This window comes from Hyperolius riggenbachi, chromosome 7, assembly GCF_040937935.1.
Source record: "Hyperolius riggenbachi isolate aHypRig1 chromosome 7, aHypRig1.pri, whole genome shotgun sequence".
NCBI classification, from domain to species: Eukaryota; Metazoa; Chordata; class Amphibia; order Anura; family Hyperoliidae; genus Hyperolius; species Hyperolius riggenbachi.
This window is the reverse complement of record NC_090652.1, coordinates 16,631,280-16,647,225: the sequence shown is the minus strand read 5'-3', so window position 1 is coordinate 16,647,225 and position 15,946 is coordinate 16,631,280. Positions and strand designations below refer to the sequence as shown.

Here is a 15,946-nt window from a genome sequence, read left to right as displayed (position 1 = left end):
TTTTCCAATATTTCTTTTATTTCTTGCTAGACACACCTGGCAGCATATTATACAGATCCCGGGGGCTCTTTCATGCTACTCAGTGCAATGGTTTATAAGGCATTAAAGCGGAACTGAACAAGCCTGTTATTGGCCGCTGCACTCCACTCTCCATCCTCCCTACTTCAGTTTTCTTGAGGAGATGGAGAGCAGTATGCTGCGGCCAGTTCAGGCTCACTAAAGGGGGAAGTTATGTTTCACTGATTCTTACTTATCATCTGTGTGAGATCTCATGTCTGAGAAGATGAGATTTCTGTACAAAACATTTCCCACACTCAGCACATGAATAGGGCTTCTCTCCAGTGTGAGATCTCTCATGGATGTCAAGATGTGATTTCTGTACATAACATTTCCCACACTCAGCACATGAATATGGCTTCTCTCCAGTGTGAAATCTTTCATGTATAACAAGACTTGATTTGTTTACAAAACATTTCCCACACTCACCACATGAATAGGGCTTCTCTCCTGTGTGAGATCTCTCATGTATGACAAGCTCTGATGTCTGTACAAAACATTTCCCACACTCAGCACATGAATATGGCTTCTCTCCAGTGTGAAATCTTTCATGTATAACAAGACTTGATTTGTTTACAAAACATTTCCCACACTCACCACATGAATAGGGCTTCTCTCCAGTGTGAGATCTCTCATGACTAACACGTTTTGATTTCCGTACAAAACATTTTCCACACTCAGCACATGAATAAGGTTTCTCTCCAGTGTGAGATTTCTCATGTATGACAAGACTTGATTTCCATGCAAAACATTTCCCACATGCAGCACATGAATAGGGCTTCTCTCCAGTGTGAGATCTCTCATGGATGACAAGCACTGATTTCTGTACAAAACATTTCCCACACTCAGCACATGAATAGGGCTTATCACCAGTGTGAATTATCTTGTGTATGCCAAGACTTAATTTATTTACAAAACATTTCCCACATATGGAACAGGAATGAGACCCTCCAGCAGAGGGAGAGCGGTGCTGGGTATGAGGCCCCTCAGGATCATACAGGTGAGGGGGGTCTGGGGGAATATTTGGGGTAACCAGGATATCTGCAGGAGACTCTTGTCCAGTGACATCATCATCCGTTGTACAGTCTGTGGATACAGAGAGTCGAGTCTCTGAGAGGTTCCTGATGCCGGGACTCTGTGCTGCAAATAGAGAAACATCATCACTTCCTGTTAGATAATTCTGAGGGGAGGAACAATTATCATTAGGGATGGTCAGTGAGCTGCTGATAATTCCAAGTTGAGGCAAAGTTTGTGCAGGCTGGAAATGGACCAGATGCAGCAGCTGCATAGCTTTGCATAAAATTAGCATACAGTTTGCACCATCTCAGAGTTATTGGCATGTCACTGACCATCACAAGTTATCAGCCTGACTGAGAACTGCAGAAAGTGGAGCTCATTACAGGCGGCCAATCACATGACTACAACTTTGGCTTGCATGAAAATTTTATGTAGCTGGGAGTTCAGCCAATCAAATGCATTTCCTGACCAATCTGATTATCTGCATACAATCTGCATTATATTTGCATACACGTCAGAGTTATTTGCATGTCACTGACCCCTCCCACACCTAAAGCATTGGCCATACATTGAGCAGCAGTGAATGTAGAGCTTGATGAGACAGTGGAAGCAATGTGTTACTCCTGTGACAACAGACCTATATGTACTTATAGCAAGAGATCTGTGTTATGTTTGTAGAGCAATGTGGTGTCACTTCCACATTCTTATTACCGCTGTATCCTCGTGTCACTCATATGCCCCGTGTAATGTACATGTTTCTCTCTCTTATTCCCAATTGTGCAAAATAACCACTTGAGGACCAGAGGTTTATACCCCCCAGTGACCAGGCCATTGTTTACAATTCCACACTTCACAACTTTAACGGTTTATTGTTCAGTCATACACCTTAGCACCCGAATTCATTTTACCTCCTTTTCTTCCCACAAATAGAGTTTTCTTTTGGTGTTATCTGATTGCTGTTGCAATTTATTTTTTTATATTAATAAAAAAAAGGAGCAAAATGTTTGCATTTTTTTTCTTTCCTTCCCCCCTCCCCCCCTCCAAATTGGCCCTACACTACGATACATACGCTACACTGTACATATATAGACATAAGGAGTTTGCGCTCGTGTGAGCTACTGTCACATCTCGCTCCTCGTGAGATGATGGCATATGGCGGCGCTAAAAACAACAGAGCCACTCTGCAGCCGCCAATAAAAGTTAGGCGGTCGCAGGGTGGTTAAGAAACTGTGACTAGGGATGGTTTGAAATGTCTATCGGAACGCTGGTTTCCAAAACATAAATGCAGCAATGTCAGAATGGCGCACTACAGCAACTCGGAAATGTCACCCAATCACTGAGCTCAGAAGCATCGGACCAATTAGAGATTGGTCCAATACTTCCGAGTATTTCCCAGTCCTGTGATTGGACTAAAATTTCTGAAAATTACCATTGAAAAAAAAAAACGGGGTCATTTCAGTCCAATCAGCGTACCGCGGTGTGCATATAAGAGAGGTGAGACTGTCAGCCATTTTGTGTGCTCAGTGAGGAGGAGGATATTGAGGGAGACAGTGCGCTGCATTGTGCTGCAGAGAATCACTTGTGTGTGCATTGAGTTGTGTGACAGAATCTGGTGAGTTGTGAGATAGTGAGTGAGGAGTGAGTTATCAGATAGACAGACACTAGTGAGTGCATTTGTCTCTGTTCTGTTACTGATTTTACTAATGATCAGCTCCCTCTCTCTGACCATAACTCACTAAACTTCTCTCTCTCCTCCTCTTTCCCTACCACCCTGGCACAAGCACACTCACATACTTGCAGAAACTATCACAATCTAGACATGCAATCTGTCTCTGATGCCCTGGCACCTCTCCTCACACAATCCTCCACTGACCCAGACTCAGCAGCTACACATCTAGACATGCAACCTGTCTCTGATGCCCTGGCACCTCTCCTCACACAATCCTCCACTGACCCAGACTCAGCAGCTACACATCTAGACATGCAATCTGTCTCTGATGTCCTGGCACCTCTCCTCACACAATCCTCCCCTGACCCAGACTCAGCAGCTACACATCTAGACATGCAACCTGTCTCTGATGCCCTGGCACCTCTCCTCACACAATCCTCCACTGACCCAGACTCAGCAGCTACACATCTAGACATGCAACCTGTCTCTGATGCCCTGGCACCTCTCCTCACACAATCCTTCACTGACCCAGACTCAGCAGCTACACATCTAGACATGCAACCTGTCACTGATGCCCAGGCACCTCCCCTCACACAATCCTTCACTGACCCAGACTCAGCAGCTACACATCTAGACTAGAGATGGGCCGAACCTCCGATTTTAGGTTCGCGAACCGGGTTCGCGAACTTTCGCGTAAAGTTCGGTTCGCGTTAAAGTTCGCGAACCGCAATAGACTTCAATGGGGATGCGAACTTTGAAAAAAAAAATAATTATACTGGCCACAAAACTGATGGAAAAGATGTTTCAAGGGGTCTAACACCTGGAGGGGGGCATGGCGGAGTGGGATACATGCCAAAAGTCCCGTAGAAAATTCTGGATTTGACGCAAAGCAGCGTTTTAAGGGCAGAAATCACATTGAATGCTAAATGACAGGCCTAAAGTGCTTTAAAACATCTTGCATGTGTATACATCAATCAGGTAGTGTAATTAAGGTACTGCTTCACACTGACACACCAAACTCACCGTGTAACGCACCGCAAACAGCTGTTTGTGTAGTGATGGCCGTGCTGGACTGGTGCGCACCATGGCGAGAGTGCAGGTTTTGGTGGCTTTACAGCCCATATGGTCGCCTGGCTGATGTAGCTGAATGACAGAACAGTGACTGTCCAGCTGATCAAATTTGGTCTGACCACAATGAAGCAACGACCTTATTATCTTTTGTGTGCCCCCCGAGACACTCATCGAGGCGCCGGTCATTGCTTCATTGTGATACGCAAGCCCCTTCACCACGGCAAGGTAATGATCACGAAGGGGAATGGGCGCATGTACATGCCTTTTCTTTTGTTGTTGCAGCTGCCCGCAGTGCAGCCAGAAAAATTAGGCAGTCATGTACACGCACCAGAAAAATTATTACAGCGGCTGCTGCTAGCAGCGGCCTAAAAAATTCAGCAATCCACTGAACAGTACAGGTATACAGTGGCAGGTTCACTGAACAGAACAGGTATGCAGTGGCGGGTTCACTGAACAGTACAGGTATACAGTGGCAGGTTCACTGAATACAACAGGTATGTAGTGGCGGGTTCACTGAACAGGTATACAGTGGCGGGTTCACTGAACAGGTATGCAGTGGCAGGTTCACTGAACACAACAGGTATGCAGTGGCGGGTTCACTAAACAGGTATACAGTGGCGGGTCCACTGAACAGAACAGGTATGCAGTGGCGGGTTCGCTGAACACAACAGGTATGCAGTGGTGGGTTCACTGAACAGGTATGCAGTGGTGGGTTCACAGCACAGGTATGCAGTGGCAGGTTCACTGAACAGGTATGCAGTGATGGGTTCACAGCACAGGTATGCAGTGGTGGGTTCACAGAACAGGTATGCAGTGGTGGGTTCACAGCACAGGTATGCAGTGGCAGGTTCACTGAACAGGTATGCAGTGATGGGTTCACAGAACAGGTATGCAGTGATGGGTTCACAGAACAGGTATGCAGTGGCAGGTTCACAGAACAGGTATGCAGTGGTGGGTTCACAGTACCGGTATGCAGTGGTGGGTTCACAGAACAGGTATGCAGCCAGCCAGGAACAAGTTAAGCCTAACTAATCTTTCCCTGAGAGACAGTCTGCAGCAGCTCGCCCTACTCTCACTAACGCAGGCAGCACACGAGTGACCGTAATGGCCGCCGCTGCCTGCCTTATATAAGGGGGGGTGGGGCTCCAGGGGCTAGTGTAGCCTAATTGGCTACACTGGGCTTGCTGACTGTGATGTAGAGGGTCAAAGTTGACCCTCAAGGTGCATTATGGGGCGAACCGAACTTCCGCAAAGGTTCGCCAGCGGAACGCGAACGCGAACCACCGAAGTTCGCGTGGAACCGTTCGCCGGCGAACCGTTCGGCCCATCTCTAATCTAGACATGCAACCTGTCACTGATGCCCAGGCACCTCCCCTCACACAATCCTTCACTGACCCAGACTCTGCAGCTACACATCTAGACATGCAACCTGTCTCTGATGCCCTGGCACCTCTCCTCACACAATCCTCCACTGACCCAGACTCAGCAGCTACACATCTAGACATGCAACCTGTCTCTGATGCCCTGGCACCTCACCTCACACAATCCTCCACTGACCCAGACTCATCAGCTACACATCTAGACATGCAACCTGTCTCTGATGCCCTGGCACCTCACCTCACACAATCCTCCACTGACCCAGACTCAGCAGCTACACATCTAGACATGCAATCTGTCTCTGATACCCTGGCACCTCTCCTCACACAATCCTCCACTGACCCAGACTCTGCAGCTACACATCTAGACATGTAACCTGTCTCTGATGCCCTGGCACCTCTCCTCACACAATCCTCCACTGACCCAGACTCAGCAGCTACACATCTAGACATGCAACCTGTCTCTGATGCCCTGGCACCTCTCCTCACACAATCCTTCACTGACCCAGACTCTGCTGCTACACATCTAGACATGCAATCTGTCTCTGATGCCCAGGCACCTCCCTTCACACAATACTCCACTGACCCAGACTCTGCAGCTACACATCTAGACATGCAACCTGTCACTGATGCCCAGGCACCTCTCCTCACACAATCCTTCACTGATCCAGACTCTGCTGCTACACATCTAGACATGCAACCTGTCTCTGATGCCCTGGCACCTCTCCTCACACAATCCTTCACTGATCCAGACTCTGCTGCTACACATCTAGACATGCAACCTGTCACTGATGCCCAGGCACCTCTCCTCACACAATCCTTCACTGATCCAGACTCTGCTGCTACACATCTAGACATGCAACCTGTCACTGATGCCCTGGCACCTCTCCTCACACAATCCTTCACTGACCCAGACTCAGCAGCTACACATCTAGACATGCAATCTGTCTCTGATTCCCTGGCACCTCTCCTCACACAATCCTCCACTGACCCAGACTCAGCAGCTACACATCTAGACATGCAATCTGTCTCTGATGTCCTGGCACCTCTCCTCACACAATCCTCCACTGACCCAGACTCAGCAGCTACACATCTAGACATGCAATCTGTCTCTGATGCCCTGGCACCTCTCCTCACACAATCCTCCACTGACCCAGACTCAGCTGCTACACATCTAGACATGCAACCTGTCTCTGATTCCCTGGCACCTCTCCTCACACAATCCTCCACTGACCCAGACTCAGCAGCTACACATCTAGACATGCAATCTGTCTCTGATTCCCTGGCACCTCTCCTCACACAATCCTCCACTGACCCAGACTCAGCAGCTACACATCTAGACATGCAATCTGTCTCTGATGCCCTGGCACCTCTCCTCACACAATCCTCCACTGACCCAGACTCAGCTGCTACACATCTAGACATGCAACCTGTCTCTGATGCCCTGGCACCTCACCTCACACAATCCTCCACTGACCCAGACTCAGCAGCTACACATCTAGACATGCAACCTGTCTCTGATGCCCTGGCACCTCTCCTCACACAATCCTCCACTGACCCAGACTCAGCAGCTACACATCTAGACATGCAACCTGTCTCTGATGCCCTGGCACCTCTCCTCACACAATCCTTCACTGACCCAGACTCTGCTGCTACACATCTAGACATGCAACCTGTCTCTGATGCCCTGGCACCTCTCCTCACACAATCCTCCACTGACCCAGACTCAGCAGCTACACATCTAGACATGTAACCTGTCTCTGATGCCCTGGCACCTCTCCTCACACAATCCTCCACTGACCCAGACTCAGCAGCTACACATCTAGACATGCAACCTGTCTCTGATGCCCTGGCACCTCTCCTCACACAATCCTTCACTGACCCAGACTCTGCTGCTACACATCTAGACATGCAATCTGTCTCTGATGCCCAGGCACCTCCCTTCACACAATACTCCACTGACCCAGACTCTGCAGCTACACATCTAGACATGCAACCTGTCACTGATGCCCAGGCACCTCTCCTCACACAATCCTTCACTGATCCAGACTCTGCTGCTACACATCTAGACATGCAACCTGTCTCTGATGCCCTGGCACCTCTCCTCACACAATCCTTCACTGATCCAGACTCTGCTGCTACACATCTAGACATGCAACCTGTCACTGATGCCCAGGCACCTCTCCTCACACAATCCTTCACTGATCCAGACTCTGCTGCTACACATCTAGACATGCAACCTGTCACTGATGCCCTGGCACCTCTCCTCACACAATCCTTCACTGACCCAGACTCAGCAGCTACACATCTAGACATGCAATCTGTCTCTGATTCCCTGGCACCTCTCCTCACACAATCCTCCACTGACCCAGACTCAGCAGCTACACATCTAGACATGCAATCTGTCTCTGATGTCCTGGCACCTCTCCTCACACAATCCTCCACTGACCCAGACTCAGCAGCTACACATCTAGACATGCAATCTGTCTCTGATGCCCTGGCACCTCTCCTCACACAATCCTCCACTGACCCAGACTCAGCTGCTACACATCTAGACATGCAACCTGTCTCTGATTCCCTGGCACCTCTCCTCACACAATCCTCCACTGACCCAGACTCAGCAGCTACACATCTAGACATGCAATCTGTCTCTGATTCCCTGGCACCTCTCCTCACACAATCCTCCACTGACCCAGACTCAGCAGCTACACATCTAGACATGCAATCTGTCTCTGATGCCCTGGCACCTCTCCTCACACAATCCTCCACTGACCCAGACTCAGCTGCTACACATCTAGACATGCAACCTGTCTCTGATGCCCTGGCACCTCACCTCACACAATCCTCCACTGACCCAGACTCAGCAGCTACACATCTAGACATGCAACCTGTCTCTGATGCCCTGGCACCTCTCCTCACACAATCCTCCACTGACCCAGACTCAGCAGCTACACATCTAGACATGCAACCTGTCTCTGATGCCCTGGCACCTCTCCTCACACAATCCTTCACTGACCCAGACTCTGCTGCTACACATCTAGACATGCAACCTGTCTCTGATGCCCTGGCACCTCTCCTCACACAATCCTCCACTGACCCAGACTCAGCAGCTACACATCTAGACATGCAACCTGTCTCTGATGCCCTGGCACCTCTCCTCACACAATCCTCCACTGACCCAGACTCAGCAGCTACACATCTAGACATGCAACCTGTCTCTGATGCCCTGGCACCTCTCCTCACACAATCCTCCACTGACCCAGACTCAGCAGCTACACATCTAGACATGCAACCTGTCTCTGATGCCCTGGAACCTCTCCTCACACAATCCTCCACTGACCCAGACTCAGCAGCTACACATCTAGACATGCAATCTGTCTCTGATGCCCTGGCACCTCTCCTCACACAATCCTCCACTGACCCAGACTCAGCAGCTACACATCTAGACATGCAACCGGTCTCTGATGCCCTGACACCTCTCCTCACACAATCCTCCACTGACCCAGACTCAGCAGCTACACATCTAGACATGCAACCTGTCTCTGATGCCCTGGAACCTCTCCTCACACAATCCTCCACTGACCCAGACTCAGCAGCTACACATCTAGACATGCAACCTATCTCTGATGCCCTGGAACCTCTCCTCACACAATCCTCCACTGACCCAGACTCAGCAGCTACACATCTAGACATGCAACCGGTCTCTGATGCCCTGACACCTCTCCTCACACAATCCTCCACTGACCCAGACTCTGCTGCTACACATCTAGACATGCAATCTGTCTCTGATGCCCTGGCACCTCTCCTCACACAATCCTCCACTGACCCAGACTCAGCAGCTACACATCTAGACATGCAACCTGTCTCTGATGCCCTGGCACCTCTCCTCACACAATCCTCCACTGACCCAGACTCAGCTGCTACACATCTAGACGTGCAACCTGTCTCTGATACCCTGGCACCTCTCCTCACACAATCCTCCACTGACCCAGACTCAGCAGCTACACATCTAGACATGCAACCTGTCTCTGATGCCCTGGCACCTCTCCTCACACAATCCTCCACTGACCCAGACTCAGCAGCTACACATCTAGACATGCAACCTATCTCTGATGCCCTGGAACCTCTCCTCACACAATCCTCCACTGACCCAGACTCAGCAGCTACACATCTAGACATGCAACCGGTCTCTGATGCCCTGACACCTCTCCTCACACAATCCTCCACTGACCCAGACTCTGCTGCTACACATCTAGACATGCAATCTGTCTCTGATGCCCTGGCACCTCTCCTCACACAATCCTCCACTGACCCAGACTCAGCAGCTACACATCTAGACATGCAATCTGTCTCTGATGCCCTGGCACCTCTCCTCACACAATCCTCCACTGACCCAGACTCAGCAGCTACACATCTAGACATGCAATCTGTCTCTGATACCCTGGCACCTCTCCTCACACAATCCTCCACTGACCCAGACTCAGCAGCTACACATCTAGACATGCAACCTGTCTCTGATGCCCTGGCACCTCTCCTCACACAATCCTCCACTGACCCAGACTCAGCTGCTACACATCTAGACGTGCAACCTGTCTCTGATGCCCTGGCACCTCTCCTCACACAATCCTCCACTGACCCAGAATCAGCAGCTACACATCTAGACATGCAACCTGTCTCTGATGCCCTGGCACCTCTCCTCACACAATCCTCCACTGACCCAGACTCAGCAGTTACACATCTAGACATGCAACCTGTCTCTGATGCCCTGGCACCTCTCCTCACACAATCCTTCACTGACCCAGACTCAGCAGCTACACATCTAGACATGCAACCTGTCTCTGATGCCCTGGCACCTCTCCTCACACAATCCTTCACTGACCCAGACTCAGCTGCTACACACTACAACAGCTCCATCACAAAAGTTATGGATGACTTCACCCCTCTTACCAATGTCCGCCCTCATTGGGTCATTCGCCAACCCTGGCTGACCATTGTTACTAAACAGTTGAAAAAATCCTCTAGAGTAGCTGAACTGCGTTGGAGGAAAATTAACACAAGTGAGGACTTCATCTCATTCAAAAAAGCCTTAAACAACTTCAATAATGCACTCTCTGTGGCAAAAAAAGTCAATTTCCACAATCAAAAGCGCTTGTTCAGCACCTTTACCTCCGTTCTCCATCCCCCTCCCCCTCTTATTTCTTCATGCTTATATCAGCTGAAGATTTTGCAACACACTTCTTGTCTTCCTCTAGCCATCACTCTGTGCATCATATGCAGCCTGCCCAGTCCCACTGCACGCCAACTCCCTCTGCACACCAGGCTGGAAGCAGCATCCAGATTTCATCAGCTGTCTTCTCCCCCCAGTTTGTCGCCCAGCACCAGCCCTTTCTCCCAGAAATGATTGCACGGAGGAGGCCTCTCGCCCCAACTGGCCCAACAGTGATCCGCAACAATGGGCTCCTGGCAAGATTGTTGGCCCAACAGCTTTCTGCCCTATCAGCTGGTAGAAAGTGCCCCCTTCCGCCAGCTGATGTGCTTTTTGGAGCCACAATGGCAGAACTTCTGCCTCCATTATTTTACCAGAGCTGCTATCCCAGCCCTACATCGGCATGTAGTGGAATGTGTATCCTGGTTGTTGGACCACACAGTCGGAGGCAGGGTGCACCTCACTACACATGCCTGGAGCAGCAGGCATAGGCAGGGATGGTACCTCCCTTTCACTGTCCATTGGGTCACCCTACATGGTGCTGGGAAGGGTAGGAGTTGTGGGGCGGCATCTGGTCTGGTGGTGTCGCCCTGGATGGTCAAGGGGAGGCCAGTCTAACTCCCTTTTGCCACCCCTTTTGTCCCATGTAGTGTTGGGCATAATGATTTGTAAATTAACGGATATCTGTAGTGACAAGTCGTAATAGTGGACTACAGCACCATAGTCATAATCCGTAATCCGCCGAGATTACAAATTCTCACTACCAGTGCACCCATGTCTACGGATGCAAGCTGTAATTACGACTTTGAGTCCATTACAGAAGTGCAATTTTTTTTTAAAGCTGAGCTCTGGCCACACCCTTCCCTATATAAGGCGGATGCCATCTTGGATTATCTCCTTGCTGTTACTCAGCACTGTGTGAGAGGTTGTGCTGGAGAGAGCAATGCTGTGTATTTGCATTTTGTAATTGATTTGTGCTCATATGAGACTCATTCAACCTGTGATTGATAATTTAGTGACTCAGTTAGAGAGTTAGCTTACTAATTGTTAGCTTTGTCAACCAGTTAGAGAGTTAGCTTATTGCACTAGTGAAAGCAAGAAGTTTTGAATTAAGATGAAGTAATAAAATTTAAGCTATGAAGCCTTCCTCAGACTTGACTCCTGTATACATTTGGAACACACAGCTTACAGTGCTGCCCATAATTATTCATACCCCTGGCAAATTTTTACTTAAAGTTACTTTTATTCAACCAGCAAGTCATTTTTTGACGGGAAATGACATCGGTATCTCCCAAAAGATAATAAGATGATGTACAAGTGGCATTATTGTAGAAAAAAAACAAATTTGTCAGCTTTTATTTACACTTGAGCAAAAAGTGTCCAGTCCAAAATTAATCATACACGTCTCAATAATCAATAGAAAAGCATTTATTGGCTATTGCAGCAATTAAACGCTTCCTAAAATTGCAGACCAGCTTTTTGTATGTCTCCCCAGGTATTTTTTGCCCATTCACCTTTAGCAATGAACTGCACATTTTTGAGGTTGGGGGGGGGGGGGGGGGGGGGGGGTCTTGTGTGCCATCTCCAATTTGTTCCAGTGGGGGGTCTTCTCGCCATCACCCTGATCATTAGCTCCCTCCACAGATTTTCAATTGGATTCAAGTTAGGACTCTGTCTGGGCCACTCCAAACGTTAATGTTGTTGTCTGCTAACCATTTCTTCACCACTTTTGCTGTGTGTCATACTTAAATGTCCACTGGTGGCTAAGGCCAAGTTTCTCTGCAGACTGCCTGATGTTGTTGTTGAGAATCCTCATGTATTGCTCGTGTTGTTTACTGTGATTAGGTTCCCTGGTCCATTGGCTGAAAAACACCCGTAAAGCATTAGGTTCTCACCACCATGTTTGACAGTGGGGATAGTGTTCTTTGGGTTGAAGGCTTGGTCTTTTTTTTTTTCCATTTACACCAAATGAAGGAAACATCATTGTGACCAAACAATTAAATCTTTGTTTCATCTGACCATCACACAGAAGTCCAGAAGTATTCTTCTTTGTCCAGATGAGCATTTGCTAAGACCAAGCAAGCTTTTGTGTGCCTTATATGGAGAAGTGGCGTCCTCCTTGGTCTGCATCTGTGGAACCCAGCAGTGTGCAGTGTCCGTTGGATTGTCTGCCTCGAGACATTGCCACCAGCAGAGCCCAAATTCCTCATGATGGCCTTGTTGGTGATCCTTGGATTCTTTTCACGGAACATCTTGTATTTTTTAATAATACTTTGCACTGTAGCCACTGGAACTTTCAGAACATTTAGAAATGGTCTTGTAGCCCTTTCCTGAGCAGCCACAAAGCACAGCCGCAGGTCCTCACTGAGCTCCTTTGTCTTAGCCATGACTGTCTACAAACCAACTGCAGACAGCTGCTGTTTTTTACTTGCTGGGTTGATTAAAACAGCTGTTCCTTATTAATCAGGGTAATTAGGATGCTTTAGAAAAGCTTGGACTATTTGGAGTGGTATAGAACTTTGGATTTTCCCACAGGCTGTGACAGTTTGTGAAGGGTATGAATAATTTTGGACTGGACACTTTTTGCTTAAATGTAAAAAAAAAAGCTGAAAATATTTTTTTTTTGTTACATCGTCTTATTATCTTTTGGGAGACACCTATGTCATTTCCCGTCAAAAATTACTTGATGGTTGAATAAAAGTAACTTTTAAGTCAAAATTTCCCAGGGGTATGAATAATTATGGACAGCACTGTATATGCCATGGACATTGAAAGGAGATACATTTATCACTTACCAATGCTCATCCCAGTAATAATGTCCTCTTCACTAGTCCTTATCACGTCACTCTCCTCCATAGACTGCTGGTCACTCCTCACATATGTTTCATCTTCTTCCTTTTTAATTGTCATCATCCTGCCACCCTCCTCCATATACTGCTGATCACTCCTCACATATGTGTCTCCTTCTTCTTCTTTAATTGTCCTCATTATGCCACCCTCCTCCATAGAATGCTGATCACTCCTCACATATGTCTCTCCTTCTTCTTCTTTAATTGTCCCCATCATGCCACCCTCCTCCATAGAATGCTGATCACTCCTCACATTGATCTCTTCTTCTTCTTCTTTAATGGTCCCCATCATGCCACCCTGCTCCATACACTGTGGATCACTCATCACATAGGTCTTTTCTTTTTCCTCTTTAATTGGACGCATCATGACACCCTCCTCCAGAGAATGATTATCACCCGTCACACAGGTCTTTTGTTCTTTGAGCTCAGATCTTAGCTCTAAAAAAAATAAATTAAAGCAGTGAAATATTAGAAAATATTAGAAAGCAGTAAAATATTAAAATCAGAGCACAGAAATAAACATCATTTGCTAGGGTGTGATAATATCCCATAAGCTGTGGTATCTGCACATTCAGCACCACAGTCCTCTCTCCCGGTGTGCCTTGCTCATCATCTGGTGCTTCTCTCCTCCTCTCCATGCACACATTCCTGGGAGGTTACAGCAGTGCCGGCAGCAGTAGATGGATGAGGATGTGAAGAGAGAACAGCTGGAGATATAGGATAAGAGATAGAGATAAGGTAACACAGAGAGTGTGCATACGTGTGAGGCACCAGCTGGAGGTGGGAGCTGCTCCACGAGGATCTTATGGGCTCAGTATTCCATGGCATACAAGATCAGCCAATCAGAGCTCCGCACTATTCACAGATTATATTATTCTCTATGTCTCCCTCCCTAAGGGGCAATTATGTAAACTAACCCCCCACATAGATACTTTGTATCATTCTCAGGAATAAAGGCAGACTACCCTAACAATAAAACTACTACTCCCTGCAAGCTCTCTCTATAAAGATGCATGCGCCTGGATTCCTGCTCACACCCTTCCTATCACTAAACATTCACCCTTTTCCTCGGTATAGAATTCAGACATCTCTCATCTGTAGATAGTCCTTTTCACTCCAGCCATTGATAACAGAGTGATGGAGCTCAAGGCAAGGGGTGGTCTGACTTGTCAGCATCTGGAAGACCCGGGAAGCCATCATAAAGGGGGTAAGAGGCACCCGGGAGTGTCTAAAACTGAGTTGAAAACAAATAAAAGAGAAAAGGGGGAGGTGGCTTACCTCAATAATGCCAAATTCCTTTATATAAATATTAATTTTTAATAAGCACAGGCAACATGTATTTTGTGTCTCTGCCCACTTCCTCAGGCCAAATAAAGTGCTGAAGGGTTTCAAATGCCAGGTGCATCAAGTAGTCTTCCTCCCCAAGTTAGATATCCAGATTTGCCTCCAGTTTTAAGCAGTCTCTCTCCCCAAGCTGACTAGGCAGAAGTAAAAGACAAAGAAGACAAACACTTATACAGCGCTTTTCTCCTGGCGGACTCAAAGCGCCAGAGCTGCAGCCACTAGGACGCGCTCTATAGGCCGTAGCAGTGTTAGGGAGACTTGCCTAAGGTCTCCTGCTGAATAGGTGCTGGCTTACTGAACAGGCAGAGCCGAGATCTGAACCCTGATCTCCCGTGTCAGAGGCACAGCCCTTAACCATTACACTATCCAGCCAGCCCCACTATCCAGTACCCCCAGTAGTAGGCAGCCCACCCTCCCCATTAGAGATACCTGGATGTACCCCATATATAAGGCATCTCCCCTCCCCAGGTTACATGTACCCCCAGTATTAGGCATCCTCCCTTCGAGGATAGGCAGATGTACCCCCAGTATTAGGATACCCTCCTCCCAGGCTAGATAGCCAGACCTACCGCAAGTATAGATTTCTAAATATACCCCCAGTATAAAGCAGTCTCTCTTCCTAGGACAGGCAAGTGTGCCCCAATATTCAGCAGCCCCTCTCCCCAAGTTAGATAGGCAGATGCACCCCCAGTATGAGGCAGCCTCCTCCCAATATAGACTGCCAGATGTATGCCCAGTATTAAGCAGCCTCCCTTCCCAGGATGGGCAGATGTAACCCCAGTATTAGGTAGTCTCTCAAACATGCAGAGTCATAACTCTGAACTGTTCGGGGAGGGGTGGGGGGCACAGGCACACCCTCAGGGCTGCACTCCCAGAGACTGGCGCCCCGGGCCTCTGCCCTGACGACTACCCAAGATTAGTATTACCCCAGGAGGGAGTTAAATACTGGGGGGGGGGGGGGGTGGAATGATAGGGGATATGGCTACAGTGCATGGTAATACGGCAATGCTGGGGGCAGAGGAGGGTATACGGGGAAATGCCAGCACCAGAGGAACATGGCTATATTCTGTATATATAGGGGCGTAACAATAGGGGCTGCAAGCCATACAGCCCTGTTTTGGGGGGCAGGAGGGGTCGCAGCATGAGCATCAATCAGTAGCAGCTGCGGTCGGCAGCAACACATACAGTGTTCTCCCCAGAATTTTTTTCCAGCTGGGTGGCATGAAAAAGTAGCCAACCGTCGGAATGCAGGACCAATGCAGCTCTGCTTACTGCATAGGAGAAGAATGAGGAGGAAACAAGCTGATGTCAGCTTGTGGAGCTGGCTAAAAGAGCCTGGAGAGAACACTGCGCCTCC

The 15,946-nt window shown here is 48.4% G+C and overlaps 1 protein-coding gene across 1 annotated transcript in view; it reads right to left on the bottom strand.

Annotated features, from left to right (window-relative positions):
* LOC137525347 (uncharacterized) overlaps window positions 1-15,946 on the bottom strand; it is a 182,542-nt gene that overhangs the window by 115,255 nt on the left and 51,341 nt on the right. The window contains exons 4-5 of the mRNA XM_068246402.1: window positions 13,192-13,683; window positions 256-1,197 (exon numbers count right to left, since the gene is read on the bottom strand). Of these exons, the coding sequence (XP_068102503.1) occupies window positions 256-1,197; window positions 13,192-13,683 (1,434 nt within the window). The remainder of the gene's footprint in view (window positions 1-255; window positions 1,198-13,191; window positions 13,684-15,946) is intronic.